Below are 16,154 nucleotides of genomic sequence, written 5' to 3' on the forward strand. Positions count from 1 at the left end.
ATTTATTCAATTGACGTAATGACGAGGGGGAAATTTAAAAAAATAATTTTCATATGGCGTTTTTTTTAATAATAATATAACATATTTATTCAATAATATCAAGCATACTAGTCATTGCACATCAAAAACCTGTTTGCTATTTCAAAATGAGGTCCCAGTTTAATCGTCGAACGGAAGCGCAGATAGATATACATATATATGTGTAAAAAAAACTGAAGTCACTTAATCTCTAGAGATACGTGACCTCAAAACTAAATTATAACGGAGATTCCTATAATAAACATTCACGCGGACAGTTATAATTAATTTAAACATTATTTAAAGTTATAAATTTTGCTACGGCGCAACTTTAAATACAAAAAACGTCCATTATAGCCATTAACTACCGAAATCATCCCTTCATTGTTGGTTTTTTGACCACCGAATAATTCAACTGGGCTAAATCTGGCGAATAGGGTGTTCAATTCATTAATTTTGGCCATTGCAATAACGGATGTGTGAGCTGAAGCATTGTCTTAATGGAATACTTTCTTCTTAGCCACGTTTTTCTTTGATTTCCACGCACAAACATTGCATGATACTCGCCATTGATAGTTTTTCCTTTTTCAATGAAAATTATCCCACGCGCATCCCAAAAAACCGACGCCACGATCTTGTCTGCAGATGGAACGGTCTTTGGAACCAATTCTCCCTTTTCAGTCCATTATTTTGTTTGTTCTTTTGTTTCTAATGTGAAATGATGGACCCACGATCCATCCGTGGCTTTATTTCTTTGAAACATTGCCAAACACTCGATGGAAACATCTTCCATTTTGTGTAAACGCGGCATCCATCTTGTGCACAGCTTTCCCATGTTCAAATTTCCAGTTAATATGCGATGTACAACACTTTTTGAAATGCCTACTAAGTCTGCTAGCTCACGCACTTTCAGTCGACGATCATCCAGTAGATTTTGTTCAATATTTCTGGAGTCGTCACCTCATTTGATCGATAACTGGGATGCTGGTCTTTGCAGATCGTACGGCCTCGTTTAAATCTAGTTCAGCTTTTATATTGATTGGGCTAAGGCCATGGAAACGTTCACTATTGAAGGCTGCCAAACAAATACTAAACAACGTGGCATCTTCAAACTACAGTGTCAAGTAACTACCGCCATCTCTTGGTCATGCCAGGTACTTCTGCGACCATCGTTTCCGATGTAGATGTGCCGAAACGAAAGACATTTTGGGCATTATTTATTAAACCACGATAATGTCATCATTTACTTGCTAACGGTAAAAAATGTAGTTGTGCGAGTACGACGACTTTTTTTAATTTGTTTCTTCCTTACCAATAAGTCGCCGCAATCTCAGCTATGTCATGGCTTAAAACAAAACCTTTTATCTCTAATTTATGCGTTTTTATTTATATCCAGCTGGTAACGTGTCAAGAATTCAATTTTTTGTTTGTATCACCAAATTAAGTGAATCCCTATAAGTTGTATCCTTTTTTCGTAACTTCATTCATCCAGGAAGTTAGTAATGGAAAAATTCATGCTCTCCGGAGTATCATTTTATATCATTCTCTCCTTGGAGCTATTAGTTTTAGCTTAGACCGTCTTCGTGCCTGGAACAAGATTTCTAGCCCCAAATTTTCTCTTAATTTCATACCATAAATACACGATAGGATCTAAATCCAGACAATATCTTCTAGAATCGCCTTTTAAATTAATGTTATCAGTCTTGGTAAGAACTTTGAGCTTTGGAAACAGCAGACTGACTCAAGTTCAGCGCACTGGCCACTTCTCGTTGACCGCTTGCATGAAACGGGCGGTTGCCTTTAAGATTTTCAGTTTTTTTACCCATGGTATCAACTGAATCGATTTTTTTGTACATGACTGTAGATACAATATGTTTGTAAGCGGGAATATCACGCGTTTCGTTTCCAGTCCACGTGAAATTGCTTACAGCCCAAAAAACAAGTAAATTCTTCAAAAGATTTTATATAAAATAAAATATAACGATATTAGAGATGAAAATGTAGATCAAGAACAACAACTTGCCAAATTGTAAAATGTATACCACAAGGAAATGAAAACGACCGTATCTAGCGTGTCCGAAAGTGTCTAGCGTTTACATAATACCCCACAGTTAGACAACGCAACAACTGATACGGCTATATACTCTGTTACACATTGTATCAGTGGCGTACGCGTAGCTTCCCCCCCTCAAAAAAATTCTCATTTATTACATTTTCTAACACTTCATGAGAATATTCCTATTGGATTGATCTACTAGTTAAATTTACGAATTATCAGTGATGATCTCCTTCATCTTTGGGTTTTTTTTTATTGTAAGTAACCTCTGGAACGTCCTTACATTCTACAACTATGCAAACATCGGAATACAAAAAATTGATTTTCTTATAAAATAGAAGTTTGTTCTCTAAAATCCCCTGTATATGCTTTCTTTTATCACTAAATGGTTATAGTCTTCTGATAAAGAATATGGGATAAAAAGATCGAGTCCCAATATTTTGGGGGCAAGGATAATAGTTGGAATTTATGAAATTTTGATATTATCAATTTTCCTTCACAAATGTATTCGTAACTTCATCTACGACATCAATAGAAATCTATTTGAGGTGTTATTTTTTTTTTTGGTAAATGAAACTATTCACCAGGGAATATATCGGGACTATAGGGTGGTTGGAACATCGGTGATAGTTAACACATCACTTTTAATTTCGCTTGTCTTTTGCATCAAAATAGTTTTCAGTTTTAGCAATTTTTTCTTCATTTGAGCTGAATTTTCTTACCGGCGAGAATTTTTTTGAGATCAGTAGTCACTCGGGGCCAAATTTGGACTATACAGTCGATGAGGAAGCGTTCAATTTAATCATCTTGGTGAAACAGTGTTTGTTTTCTTCGACATATGTGGCTGTTTTTTCTTAATTTTTTAATTTTCTTAATTTAAACAATCATACATCTCTTTATTTTTGGAAATAGTCGATGAAAAACATTCCATGCGCATCGCAAAATACTGAAGAGCCACAATGTCCCAGCTGTCTGTTGTGGCTTCGAACCTGGTACACCGGCTGCAGTCCATTCAGATGATGATCGTTTTGATTCCAGAGTGATGGATCCAAACACTGCACTGAATCATCGACACCTTGTGGTTCTCGATCGAGTGGAGTAACTACCTCAATTGGACGACCAGAATGCTCACCATCATCGTTGTCTGTACAACCAAGTTTAAATTCAGCCTGTACAGTTTTTTTTTGTTCATGAAGAACCAATGATTAATAGAGTTGGTACGTCATACGGATTTGACAATGGCAGCGCCATCTGTGTGTCAGTCACACGGCGTATTCAAAAAACTAGATTCATATAAATTTCTTAAAAAATTATCTTGATTTCACGTTTTGAAAAAAATAGATCGATACTTCATTTTTCTACTAGTTTTAAAATTTTATTTTCAATCAGAAGAAACCTAAAATCTAACGAATTTAGCAACAAAAACATTTATTTATACGTTTTTTGACAGTTAAAAGGTGTCACAACATCAAATTCCCTATAAGAAATATATGATTGAGAGAATACCACTCGCATCGTTAAATATGAAACTTTGTTTTTGTTGGGCAGTGTCTTCGTCACTATTAACGATGCATTTTTGATGTTTGATTTGCAGACAAACGAATTTTTCCGTAATACTCATTAAAAATCCTTTATATTCGCCTGATTTGACCTCGTGTGATATCTGGTTGTTTCTTAACTTAAAGAATCATCTACGTAGTCGTTTTTCACGTCTAAGCGAATAAATAATTTAGAACTGATTCGCATTTCAAAATATACAGTGTGATTCGCGTATCACTTGTCGTTACGCGTTTTTTCAGTAAATAGACGATAATTAACGGTTGTTAATTACGGTAAATGATTTATATTGAAATAATGTTCCCTTTTTGTACCGCCACTGTCATTATTAACCGCGTTCATAGATAGAAAGTTTCCACTTTTGTTGTAAGCTCGTTTGTACGGTTTCTCATGGCGGTTGCATTCGATATCGGGATGATTTTAACGTAGTTTGTAAAGTTGTTTGTTTATTGAAACAAATGTTTGGATACGACGATGGGTTAGTGCAAAAAAACACGCGTTGGATTAACAGAATTAGAATTTTTTTACCTTACGACGGGACAGAGGTTTATTTAATTTGATATATAATCCTTCCAATACGTTCTTATATATATATTTGTTTCAGGACCCAACAAAATCACATAGTACCTGTAGCGATGGGTCCTTACATAGTATGGGTAGTTACGAAGATGACGTAAGTCGTTTTTTTATTATTTTTTCGTTAATTCCGGAAACAAAACGTTAAGAATATAATAACTTATTATATAAATGAGATAAAAGTGAAAAAACCCTTGGTGCGAACATTTTTCACCCTATTACCACCATAGATCAATATAATTCCATGTCTGAACGATAGATATCACCATTAAATACATTTCTATATGTTTCTTATCAATTTACACCTGATTTCATTCAATAGTTTGTTTGGTTAGAATATAAGGTTATAATAGTTATTTTTTCGGATACACCCGCTATATTGTAATCGATTATTACGAAAACGAGGGAAATAATTAGTAATGATTATTACTGTATCGATTGAGGGAGAAAAATCGCTCTATATGCGTGAAAAAATTCATATTTTGGACGTACAGTATCATCGTATGGACTACGGAATTCGGAGAGCTCCTAAACTACTGAATTTGAAGAGACCCTGAACTATGAAATTTGGAGAGCGCCTGAACTACGGAATTTGGAGAGCCCCTGAACTATCGAATTTGGAGAGCCCCCAGAACTATGGAATTTGTAGAGCACCTGAACTATGGAATTTGGAGAGCCCCCTGAAAATTTCCCATAGCGATCGTTCTCTTTAATGTCCATGGAATTCCTTATATTCATATTTAAAATATTTTGAAAAAAAATTTCGATGTTTAATGCCAAGTGGAACTCCATATTATAAAATTAGTCCAAATCAAACCCTTTGAGTACATGAAATGTCCCTTTAAAATGAATTTATACACACGGTATTCCTTACTTACGTAATTTATTTATACACTAGCACAAAGTGCACTAAACTAATCACTATCCACTAAATTATTTAGTAACACTTAATTATTCACCAAAATATCCATTACTAAACACTAATTTATTTAAATCACTCTTTGGTTTATTTGGTTTATACTAAGTATTTACTAACTTTGGCTACTTATTCATATCCAATGTCTTTCTAAATAATTAAGATTCTAGAATGCTATAAACCAACTTGTCTCTATAAAATCAGTCACTACACGATGTAAATAGCATATAAAAAACCATCGCATTTACCGAACTTCAGCATCGTTTGAGATTATCAAACAGCACCGGCTTCACGGTCTATGTTAGTGAACGAGTTCGTAACACTAGTTTATGGCGGGCTATAATTGCCTTTATTGCAGTCAACTGTCAAAGTTGAAAAGAGATGTGGAGAAGTTTCCAGCGAATATAAAGAATAATATCACCAAAAAATTACTTTGATTTGTTAATGTTAACTTTATCATATATTTTATAAACATCCTGTATATATCGTATGTTTTCAGGAGTTTTCCGAAGCGGCTTCTTCTAGACATTCTTCGAAATTATCGTTAAATGATAAGAAACATTCACAAGGTAAATTCATTATTTTCCAAAAAAAAAAATTTAATTTACTGTTTAATTTGTTTTTTCAAACTATTAAATTGCGTATTTATTTATTAGATTCGAACTCGGAATTCGGGACTAATTCCACAGCTACACCTCTAAACCATAGCGCTGCGCACCACCGGGTATCTGTTAAACCAAAACGAACGCATGGAGCACCGCGCAGGCGTCGAACACAACAGGTATTTTTCAGTTTTAAATATTTTTTTCCAATTCGTCTTCGTTAAACCATTCATATATCCAATAATCGATTTCAATTCATAATTTCTTCTGTAAACTATAAAAAGTTAACACTTTACACTACACTTAACTAATTTATTCAAACACTTCACTCTACACATAATTAAATTTTTTAAACACTTCACACTACACTTAACCAATTTATGTCAACACTTTACTCTACACTTAACTAATTTATTTAAACATTTCACTTAACTAATTTATATAAATACTCTACACTACACTTGACTAAGTTATTTAATTTTTTTGTTTATTTTCCTGATTCGTTCTGTTCACTATGACTATTTATTATAAATTAAACTGTGATAAACGAAATCGTTTATATCTCCAAATGAAGTTCTCGAAAATTCTAGAAAATAAAGAAATGAAACAAATAAATAAATAGACTTTCCCAGAAATCGCCTACTATGATAAAACTTATATAAAAACAAACACCAAACGAATTCCGGTTATATCAAACGCGCCGCACGTTCGCCGTATTTTAGAATTCCATTATAGGCGGAGAGGACGGGCTCTAGGACCCATAATGCGGAATTTTTCCATTTTTTGTCATATTGTGGTCCCATTTTTTCAATTTACAGCTAATTTTGTCTTAAAACTATAATTTCATGTATCGATTATAAATTTTTAGCTAACAGCATTACCGGTTACTCCGGAAGTAAACGAGGATTCGTCTATTAGAAGTTTATCACCCGAGATTCAAAAAAAAGGTGAGAATATTTGATTGAATTGATAATTAATACAGGAATCATTTATTTTTCAATTTCTAAATTGTTTTTAATGCTAACTGTAAAAGTATTACTGATGTAGCTGTATCAATTGTGTCCAACTCAAAATTTCATAACTATGTACTCTGATGAACATAAAATTAAGGTCATCCCCCGTAGTTATTTTAAAATTTTTTTGTTTCAACAACAGAAATTGCAATTTTATTCAAACGTAACAATTTTTGATTTTGTGTTTCTTGAAATAATATCATTTTTGAATTGTTGCACGTCAATTTAATTAAATAATTCATGTAAAATAACTAATAATGAAACGATGAAAATATAGTTGTGTTCATTTTTCAGTTTAATTCCATTGTTTTGATGATTATAAACTAAATTTGGCATCTTTCTTTCTTTGATATATATTTTTCTATTACCCCTATATATAATTAATTTCAATAGCAAAATATTTTCTCCTATTTACAATTTTTAAGGTTATGTTAGTATTTTTTTTTTTCTAATATACATTACTTTGAATAAAATTGTAATTTTTATTACAAAACATAAAACAGGATAGTAGATTATCGAAAATTTACGATGTAATTTTTTAAAAAAATGAAATTTATTTGTAAAATATTGAAAAATTTAGTGTTGGTAAAATTAATTTCAAGAACAACTTGAGGTTAGGTTATAAAAAGTTATAAAAGAAGTTATAAAAACGAACACCACGTTGTGAAATTCATGTTAGAATTCAAATCAGTAACGTAACGATTTTATATTTTTCAGTTTAACACTATATAAATAGTTTTAGCAGTAAATATATAAAAACAATTAAAACTTATAAATCTCGTATTTAATAGAATTAATGTATTATTGAAATATCAGTATTAATAAATTACATTATTATACTGGACTTGCCGTTAATTTTCTGCAATAATTTCTCCTTTTTGGATTCCTTATAACTCGTGTATCTCTTTACTATACACCGGCTTTGTTTATAAACAATTATCACTTTTACACACGTTACAAGTTTTTTTTGATAAAATTTAGATTTATATCAAATAAAAAACATAACACTCACTTATAACCTAACAAAAATTTTCATAATATCAAAAAAATAAATGTTAGTTTCCATAAACTACAAACACAACCTCAATTATCGAAATGAACTAATAAAATGGCCGTCGATATAAATATCTTCCATCTACGCCAGTGACGTGACATAATCGTTACTAAACAACGTACGTACTTCCGGTTGATCCTGGTAAAAGGGATTTAGGACAAAAAATTTCTTTTTTTAAAAATAAATTTAGTCATTTTAGGTATCTTATAACACTTTTGATACAGTAAATCGCTTTGCTTTAGCTTTGCAATATATTGTAGCTTCTTCGTAATGAAAATTCGATTTTTTTACAGCAAATTTGTTTGTTAATTTTATGACATCATAATAATGACAGTATCAATCTTGTAAATTACTGATTAAAAAATTTACCGTTAAATCGATTACACATATATCGAAATCATTTAAAATAATCGAAATTTTTTTAGCTTGTAATATATAATGAATATCTAGTCGCGCTGTTGCCAGATTTTTGAAAATATCTTAATGTGCGGGAATATATAAAAATTCAATTTTAAATGTGAAAATTTGGAATAATTATTTGTTTGTTATATAAAAAATTATTCAACAACACAAATTCGATTATTATCCATTCATTATTATTATTTAATAGTTTAATATATCTAATTAATCCTAAAAAAATAAATAGAGTACTTAATGAATATAATTAACAAACAAATTTTGATAATGAGCTTCATGTTTACACTAAAAAAAAATGTTCATATAACATCTCTTACATAACACCATTTTTTGTGCTGTTTCGCATGTACGCTTACCTTAATGCAGAAAATTTTGCTTTGCAGAGTCCCTAATCGAACTATATAGCATGAGTTCGACAAAAACATTAACAGAAACCCAATTAAAATGTTCTTCTTTACCGCCCGGTTTGACTCCACCAGGTTCTACCGACAACAAACTAAACAGAAGCAAATCGAACGCGGGTAGCAAATCCCAAGACATATTTTCTCGATTACCCGAAGACACCAACGAAAAAACCGAAAAATTATCCCTATTGGAAAGGTTTTTCCCCAGAAAAAGCGGAAGGAAAAAGAAAAAAGAACAAAAAGAAGCCGTTACGATAATAGAAAGTTTTACCCAAGGTATTTTTTTATTAATTTATATGAAATGTAAAGTAGAAATGCTCGAGGTCTTCTGTCACGTGACTTATACGTCAGCAACAATATTAGTATGAATCAAATCGAAATTTCTGTCGATAATCGTTGTGACTAATATTCCAACGGTCGGAAAGCTGATTTTTTTGCAGTATGACTTCGAAGTTTTAGGAAGAAGATGAAAAGAAAGCTCTTGTCTGAAGAAAAAAATTTGTTCACGTATTGTGGAACATTAGTCACTTCTATTCTCAACTCTAACATTGCAATTTTTGAAAAAATTAATTTGTTTTCGCCCTCGCCCACCTTTCGAGAAATTCACCAAAACCTCGGAATGTATTCTGAATCGTCCTCTACCTATCTAATTTCTCCCTTATTCCGTCTCAAAATTTCCAATCGAATTTATAACTTTTGTGGTCGTGATTTAAGAGGTTTTCCAGGCATTTTCAGGAAATTTCTGTAAATAATCGTTGTGTCTAATATTCCAACGGTCGGAAAGCTATTTTTTTGCTGTATGACTTCGATTTTATGTATATGGGTACATATTTATGTAGTGACGTAATGTGTAATCCATCAACTGAGTGTTTTCTTAATTAAGTTACACAAGAGAGAAATCCGTTGAATATATTTGGATGGGATGAAGAAATTTTTTATAGTGAGAAGTATTAATTGGAACTTCAATTGGTCTAGATATAGGAGTCGCTCCTCTGCAGAGCTGGGGTTGTGGTGATTGATGTGTGATTGTACTGCACTTGGCTGAAAAAAATATTAACGACCAAACGAGGTTTGAGGAAGAAGAAGGAAACAAAGCTCCAGTCTGAAAATAAAAATTTGTTCACGTATTGTGGCTCAGTAGTCACAAAAATTAATGTGTTATCGCCCTCTCACACCATTAGAGAAACTCACTAAAATCTCGAAATGTATTCTGAATCGTCCTCTGCCTATCTAATTTTTTTAAATCGAATTGATAACTTTTGTGGTCGTGATTTAAGCGGTTTTCCAGTCATTTTCTGGAAATATCTGTCGGTTAATACCGTAATCGTATAACCAGGCACTTGATTGACGTTATTTTAAAAAAATCCATAGATATTTGTGAATGTTACAAAATTTAAAACACAGTTTACCACTAATAAGTTGGTTCTTCTTCTTCGTTCAATCATATAATTCGCTAAAAACAACACAGTAAACAAAGATCACGTCAAATTCAAGTACTTTTAGTACTGTCGATTACGTCAATTATATGTACAATCGATTTTAGGTTACGTTCGATTCTTTTTGATAGAAGATGATGTATAGAAATCGTAGATTGAGTCGCGTGACGGAATAACTTCACCATTCCTACTTTAAATAATTATTACGATGATATAAATAAACGTTTTTTTTTATTTAATAGAAAAAGAAACAATTTTGGAAGAAAACAAGAAGAAAATCGAAAATTCGAGACCGATACCGGCACCGAGATCGGGACCGGCTACTAGACAACGTATGTTTCCCAAAGAAATAATCGATTCCGTTGAAGAATCGATTATTCCATCGCCTGACGATTCGATTCAAATCGAATTAGAAAATAAATTGACACAAAAAGAGGCGAATAAAAGCCCGACTAATTCACCGACTGTGATATCATCTCGATCATCGGAAATGAAAATGAAATCGGAAGAAATTCGATGTAAATTGAAAATGCCCGGATTATCTGCGTTGCAACAACGAGTTTTATCGTTAAACGACGACGAGCCGGATAATAATAATTTTTTATCGTTAACGGATTTACCGACGGATAATAAACCATCGAGACCGGTGTGGAAATCGCACAGTTTCAAAGCCGTCAAACGTCAAACGATCGAATCGAACGAAATTAAAACTTCCACGGAAACATTTTTAAACGAAGAAAAAAAAGAAGAAAGTAAAATGATTAAGGCCGCTTCGTTGGACGATAAATTGCATTTATCGGAATCGGCGAGCGGTGATGCGGTGACTATATCGGGTCCGAGTCACACCGCGGTGGTGAACGTTACTAGTAACGTGGAAGATTTCAATACCGTCTCCAAGAATCTTACCGCAGAAAATATCGACGGTTCCACGACGATTTCCATTAAAGAACAACAAATTTCAATCACCAAGATCCAAGTAAGAAGAGAATCGACGCAAATACCGGAATTCATCAATAAACAGTTAAACAAAGTGGAAATTAAACCGACGAGCAATATAATATTATCCATGAAATCTCCAAGAGCGATGGAAGAATCAATTAGACCGAAAACTTTGTTCAATTTCGATGAAGTTACAACGAAACCACCGACGCCGAGGAAATTCAGTAAAGAAAACGTTGAAATAATCGAAAAAGAAGAAACTTTACCGATGAAATCGAGAACTTCCGATTCGAGGAAATCTTCTGATGTGATTTTTAAAGAAAAAACGACATTCAGAAGCAAATCCGCCAGTTTGGATTCACTAAACGACACCGACAAATCATCCCAAGACAGTTTGGATAAAATGGAAAACAAATTGAAGAATAGTCCCGTGGTGTTGAGGAAAAAATCGTTACAGAATAAAAGAACCGACGAAGAACCGGAATTAATGAAAGTGTTCGCTAGGAGATCTTTAAAAATTAAAGACGGCGACATAGAAACGCTTCAAGAATCGTTAAACGACACGAAAACCAGAGACAGCGATAAAGAAAATCGCTCGGATTCTCCTATCGACGATCGCAGAAAAACCTACACCAAATTCGATAGTTCGGAAAAAGAAGAAGTTAATAAATCGCCTTCGGGTGATAGTAGAACGTCCCCGATCGTTTTGCGGCGTACTTTGAATAACAATATCTTCTTAGGACAAAGGGCTGTGACCGTTAATCCCGCGAAAACTACCGAATTGATACTGAGGAAAACTAATTTCGGCGAGCACAGAAAAACCGATCAATGGATCTCGAACATTAAAAACGACGAGGTGGAAATTAAGGAGAAAATCGACGATGACATCATGGCGGGCGGGGGGTTTATTATGGAAGCGAAAAATTTTAGTCAGAGGAAAGCCGAATGGGAGAAGAGGGCTCAGCAGGCGCAGAAAAAAAATACACCTTAAATTTAGGTTCGTATTCTTTTATTTTCTTCCCTCCATTATCTAATTCCTGCTCCTCGAGATTCGTTTTACATACACTATAATCGCATTCTAGGATATTCAGATTCCTGGAAATCTCCGCACTTAAATAGTTTGTATAAAAACAGTGTTAACATAATGTAAACAGTTTATAAAACTCATACAGAGAAGTCGTCGTTCTACAACAAAATCGGCGTATTCGCCAAACTTTTGTTTCAAATAACATATTAAAACAGGACCGGTTTTTAACGATTTTTATAATTGGACGAGTTTATCACGATTTTTTTGTTTTATTTTTATGGTATTAGACTACTATTCATCATTTCTTCTTTATTTTATTGTCTCAATTATGTACAGTACTGTTTCTGTTTTCTTTCCATTTTTTTTACAAAAATTCCATTAAATAGTCATAAACTGTTTTTATACGCTCATTTTAGCACAATTATATTTTTCAATTTTATTCAAAACTCTCAATCACCTTGTTTGGTCCTTCGAGTCGTATATGAACAATTTTTTTTATCTAGTACCTTGTACTAAAAACAATTCATGCATATAAAAATTTTTTTAAACGATTCCAAAAAAAACATGTTTCAGTTATATTTTACTATTAACTCGCAAATATTTGGTCCTTCGAACCGGATAATAATTCATTTTTTTCAATCAACTAGTCCTAAATGCACAATTTATTAACAGAAAAACTTTTTTAGACAATTATTTTTGCAAAAAACATGTTTTATTTCTATACCAAAAGTCATAATTACCTTGTCTGGTCCTTCGAACCGGGTAATAATTGATTTTTTTCAATCAACTAGTCCTGAATGAATAATTTATTAACAGAAAAACTTTGTTAGAATATTATTTTTGCAAAAAACATGTTTTATTTCTACTCAAGCCATAATTACCTTGTCTGGTCCTTTGAAGCCGGGTAATAATCGATTTTTTTCAATAAACTAGTCCTAAATGCACAATTTATTAACACAAAAACTTTTTTAGACGATTATTTTTGCAAAAAACATGTTTTATTTCTATACCAAAAGTTATAATTACCTTGTCTGGTCCTTCGAACCGGGTAATAATTGATTTTTTTCAATCAACTAGCCCTGAATGAATAATTTATTAACAGAAAAACTTTGTTAGAATATTATTTTTGCAAAAAACATGTTTTATTTCTACTCAAGCCATAATTACCTTGTCTGGTCCTTTGAAGCCGGGTAATAATCGATTTTTTTCAATAAACTAGTCCTAAATGCACAATTTATTAACAGAAAAACTTTTTTAGACGATTATTTTTGCAAAAAACATGTTTTATTTCTATACCAAAAGTCATAATTACCTTGTCTGGTCCTTCGAACCGGGTAATAATTGATTTTTTTCAATCAACTAGTCCTGAATGAATAATTTATTAACAAAAAACTTTGTTAGAATATTATTTTTGCAAAAAACATGTTTTATTTCTACTCAAGCCATAATTACCTTGTCTGGTCCTTTGAAGCCGGATAATAATCGATTTTTTTCAATAAACAATTTATTAACCCAAAAACTTTTTTAGACGATTATTTTTGCAAAAAACATGTTTTATTTCTACTCAAGCCATAATTACCTTGTCTGGTCCTTTGAAGCCGGGTAATAATCGATTTTTTTCAATAAACTAGTCCTAAATGCACAATTTATTAACACAAAAACTTTTTTAGACGATTATTTTTGCAAAAAACATGTTTTATTTTTATACCAAAAGTCATAATTACCTTGTCTGGTCCTTCGAACCGGGTAATAATTGATTTTTTTCAATCAACTAGTTCTGAATGAATAATTTATTAACAGAAAAACTTTGCTAGAATATTATTTTTGCAAAAAACATGTTTTATTTCTACTCAAGCCATAATTACCTTGTCTGGTCCTTTGAAGCCGGGTAATAATCGATTTTTTTCAATAAACTAGTCCTAAATGCACAATTTATTAACACAAAAACTTTTTTAGACGATTATTTTTGCAAAAAACATGTTTTATTTTTATACCAAAAGTCATAATTACCTTGTCTGGTCCTTCGAACCGGGTAATAATTGATTTTTTTCAATCAACTAGTCCTGAATGAATAATTTATTAACAGAAAAACTTTGTTAGAATATTATTTTTGCAAAAAACATGTTTTATTTCTACTCAAGCCATAATTACCTTGTCTGGTCCTTTGAAGCCGGGTAATAATCGATTTTTTTCAATCAACTAGTCTTGAATGAACAATTTATTAACAGAAAAACTTTGTTAGACTATTATTTTTGCAAAAAACATGTTTTATTTCTACTTAAAAGTCATAATTACCTTGTCTGGTCCTTCGAACCGGGTAATAATTGATTTTTTTCAATCAACTAGTTCTGAATGAATAATTTATTAACAGAAAAACTTTGCTAGAATATTATTTTTGCAAAAAACATGTTTTATTTCTACTCAAGCCATAATTACCTTGTCTGGTCCTTTGAAGCCGGGTAATAATCGATTTTTTTCAATAAACTAGTCCTAAATGCACAATTTATTAACACAAAAACTTTTTTAGACGATTATTTTTGCAAAAAACATGTTTTATTTTTATACCAAAAGTCATAATTACCTTGTCTGGTCCTTCGAACCGGGTAATAATTGATTTTTTTCAATCAACTAGTCCTGAATGAATAATTTATTAACAGAAAAACTTTGTTAGAATATTATTTTTGCAAAAAACATGTTTTATTTCTACTCAAGCCATAATTACCTTGTCTGGTCCTTTGAAGCCGGGTAATAATCGATTTTTTTCAATAAACTAGTCCTAAATGCACAATTTATTAACCCAAAAACTTTTTTAGACGATTATTTTTGCAAAAAACATGTTTTATTTCTACTCAAGCCATAATTACCTTGTCTGGTCCTTTGAAGCCGGGTAATAATCGATTTTTTTCAATAAACTAGTCCTAAATGCACAATTTATTAACCCAAAAACTTTTTTAGACGATTATTTTTGCAAAAAACATGTTTTATTTCTATACCAAAAGTCATAATTACCTTGTCTGGTCCTTCGAACCGGGTAATAATTGATTTTTTTCAATCAACTAGTCTTGAATGAACAATTTATTAACAGAAAAACTTTGTTAGACTATTATTTTTGCAAAAAACATGTTTTATTTCTACTCAAGCCATAATTACCTTGTCTGGTCCTTTGAAGCCGGGTAATAATCGATTTTTTTCAATAAACTAGTCCTAAATGCACAATTTATTAACACAAAAACTTTTTTAGACGATTATTTTTGCAAAAAACATGTTTTATTTCTATACCAAAAGTCATAATTACCTTGTCTGGTCCTTCGAACCGGGTAATAATTGATTTTTTTCAATCAACTAGTCCTGAATGAATAATTTATTAACAGAAAAACTTCGTTAGAATATTATTTTTGCAAAAAACATGTTTTATTTCTATACCAAAAGTCATAATTACCTTGTCTGGTCCTTCGAACCGGGTAATAATTGATTTTTTTCAATCAACTAGTCCTGAATGAATAATTTATTAACAGAAAAACTTTGTTAGAATATTATTTTTGCAAAAAATATGTTTTATTTCTACTCAAGCCATAATTACCTTGTCTGGTCCTTTGAAGCCGGGTAATAATCGATTTTTTTCAATAAACTAGTCCTAAATGCACAATTTATTAACCCAAAAACTTTTTTAGACGATTATTTTTGCAAAAAACATGTTTTATTTCTATACCAAAAGTCATAATTACCTTGTCTGGTCCTTCGAACCGGGTAATAATTGATTTTTTTCAATCAACTAGTCTTGAATGAACAATTTATTAACAGAAAAACTTTGTTAGACTATTATTTTTGCAAAAAACATGTTTTATTTCTACTCAAGCCATAATTACCTTGTCTGGTCCTTTGAAGCCGGGTAATAATCGATTTTTTTCAATAAACTAGTCCTAAATGCACAATTTATTAACACAAAAACTTTTTTAGACGATTATTTTTGCAAAAAACATGTTTTATTTCTATACCAAAAGTCATAATTACCTTGTCTGGTCCTTCGAACCGGGTAATAATTGATTTTTTTCAATCAACTAGTCCTGAATGAATAATTTATTAACAGAAAAACTTCGTTAGAATATTATTTTTGCAAAAAACATGTTTTATTTCTATAC

The 16,154-nt window shown here is 31.6% G+C and overlaps 1 protein-coding gene across 8 annotated transcripts in view; it reads left to right on the forward strand.

The window, feature by feature from the left end:
- LOC130903796 (uncharacterized) overlaps nt 1–16,154 on the forward strand; it is a 50,279-nt gene that overhangs the window by 32,365 nt on the left and 1,760 nt on the right. For 6 of the 8 annotated variants that reach the window (XM_057816124.1, XM_057816125.1, XM_057816126.1 and 3 more), the window contains 6 exons: nt 4,236–4,304; nt 5,623–5,692; nt 5,780–5,904; nt 6,594–6,672; nt 8,593–8,889; nt 10,292–11,985. In XM_057816124.1, coding sequence (XP_057672107.1) covers nt 4,236–4,304; nt 5,623–5,692; nt 5,780–5,904; nt 6,594–6,672; nt 8,593–8,889; nt 10,292–11,979 — 2,328 coding nt within the window. In that variant the 3' untranslated portion in view covers nt 11,980–11,985. The remainder of the gene's footprint in view (nt 1–4,235; nt 4,305–5,622; nt 5,693–5,779; nt 5,905–6,593; nt 6,673–8,592; nt 8,890–10,291; nt 11,986–16,154) is intronic. The other 2 variants (XM_057816128.1, XM_057816132.1) reach the window with 1 other exon arrangement.

The sequence above is a fragment of the Diorhabda carinulata genome, chromosome 2 (genome assembly GCF_026250575.1).
Source record: "Diorhabda carinulata isolate Delta chromosome 2, icDioCari1.1, whole genome shotgun sequence".
In the NCBI taxonomy this organism is placed as follows: Eukaryota; Metazoa; Arthropoda; class Insecta; order Coleoptera; family Chrysomelidae; genus Diorhabda; species Diorhabda carinulata.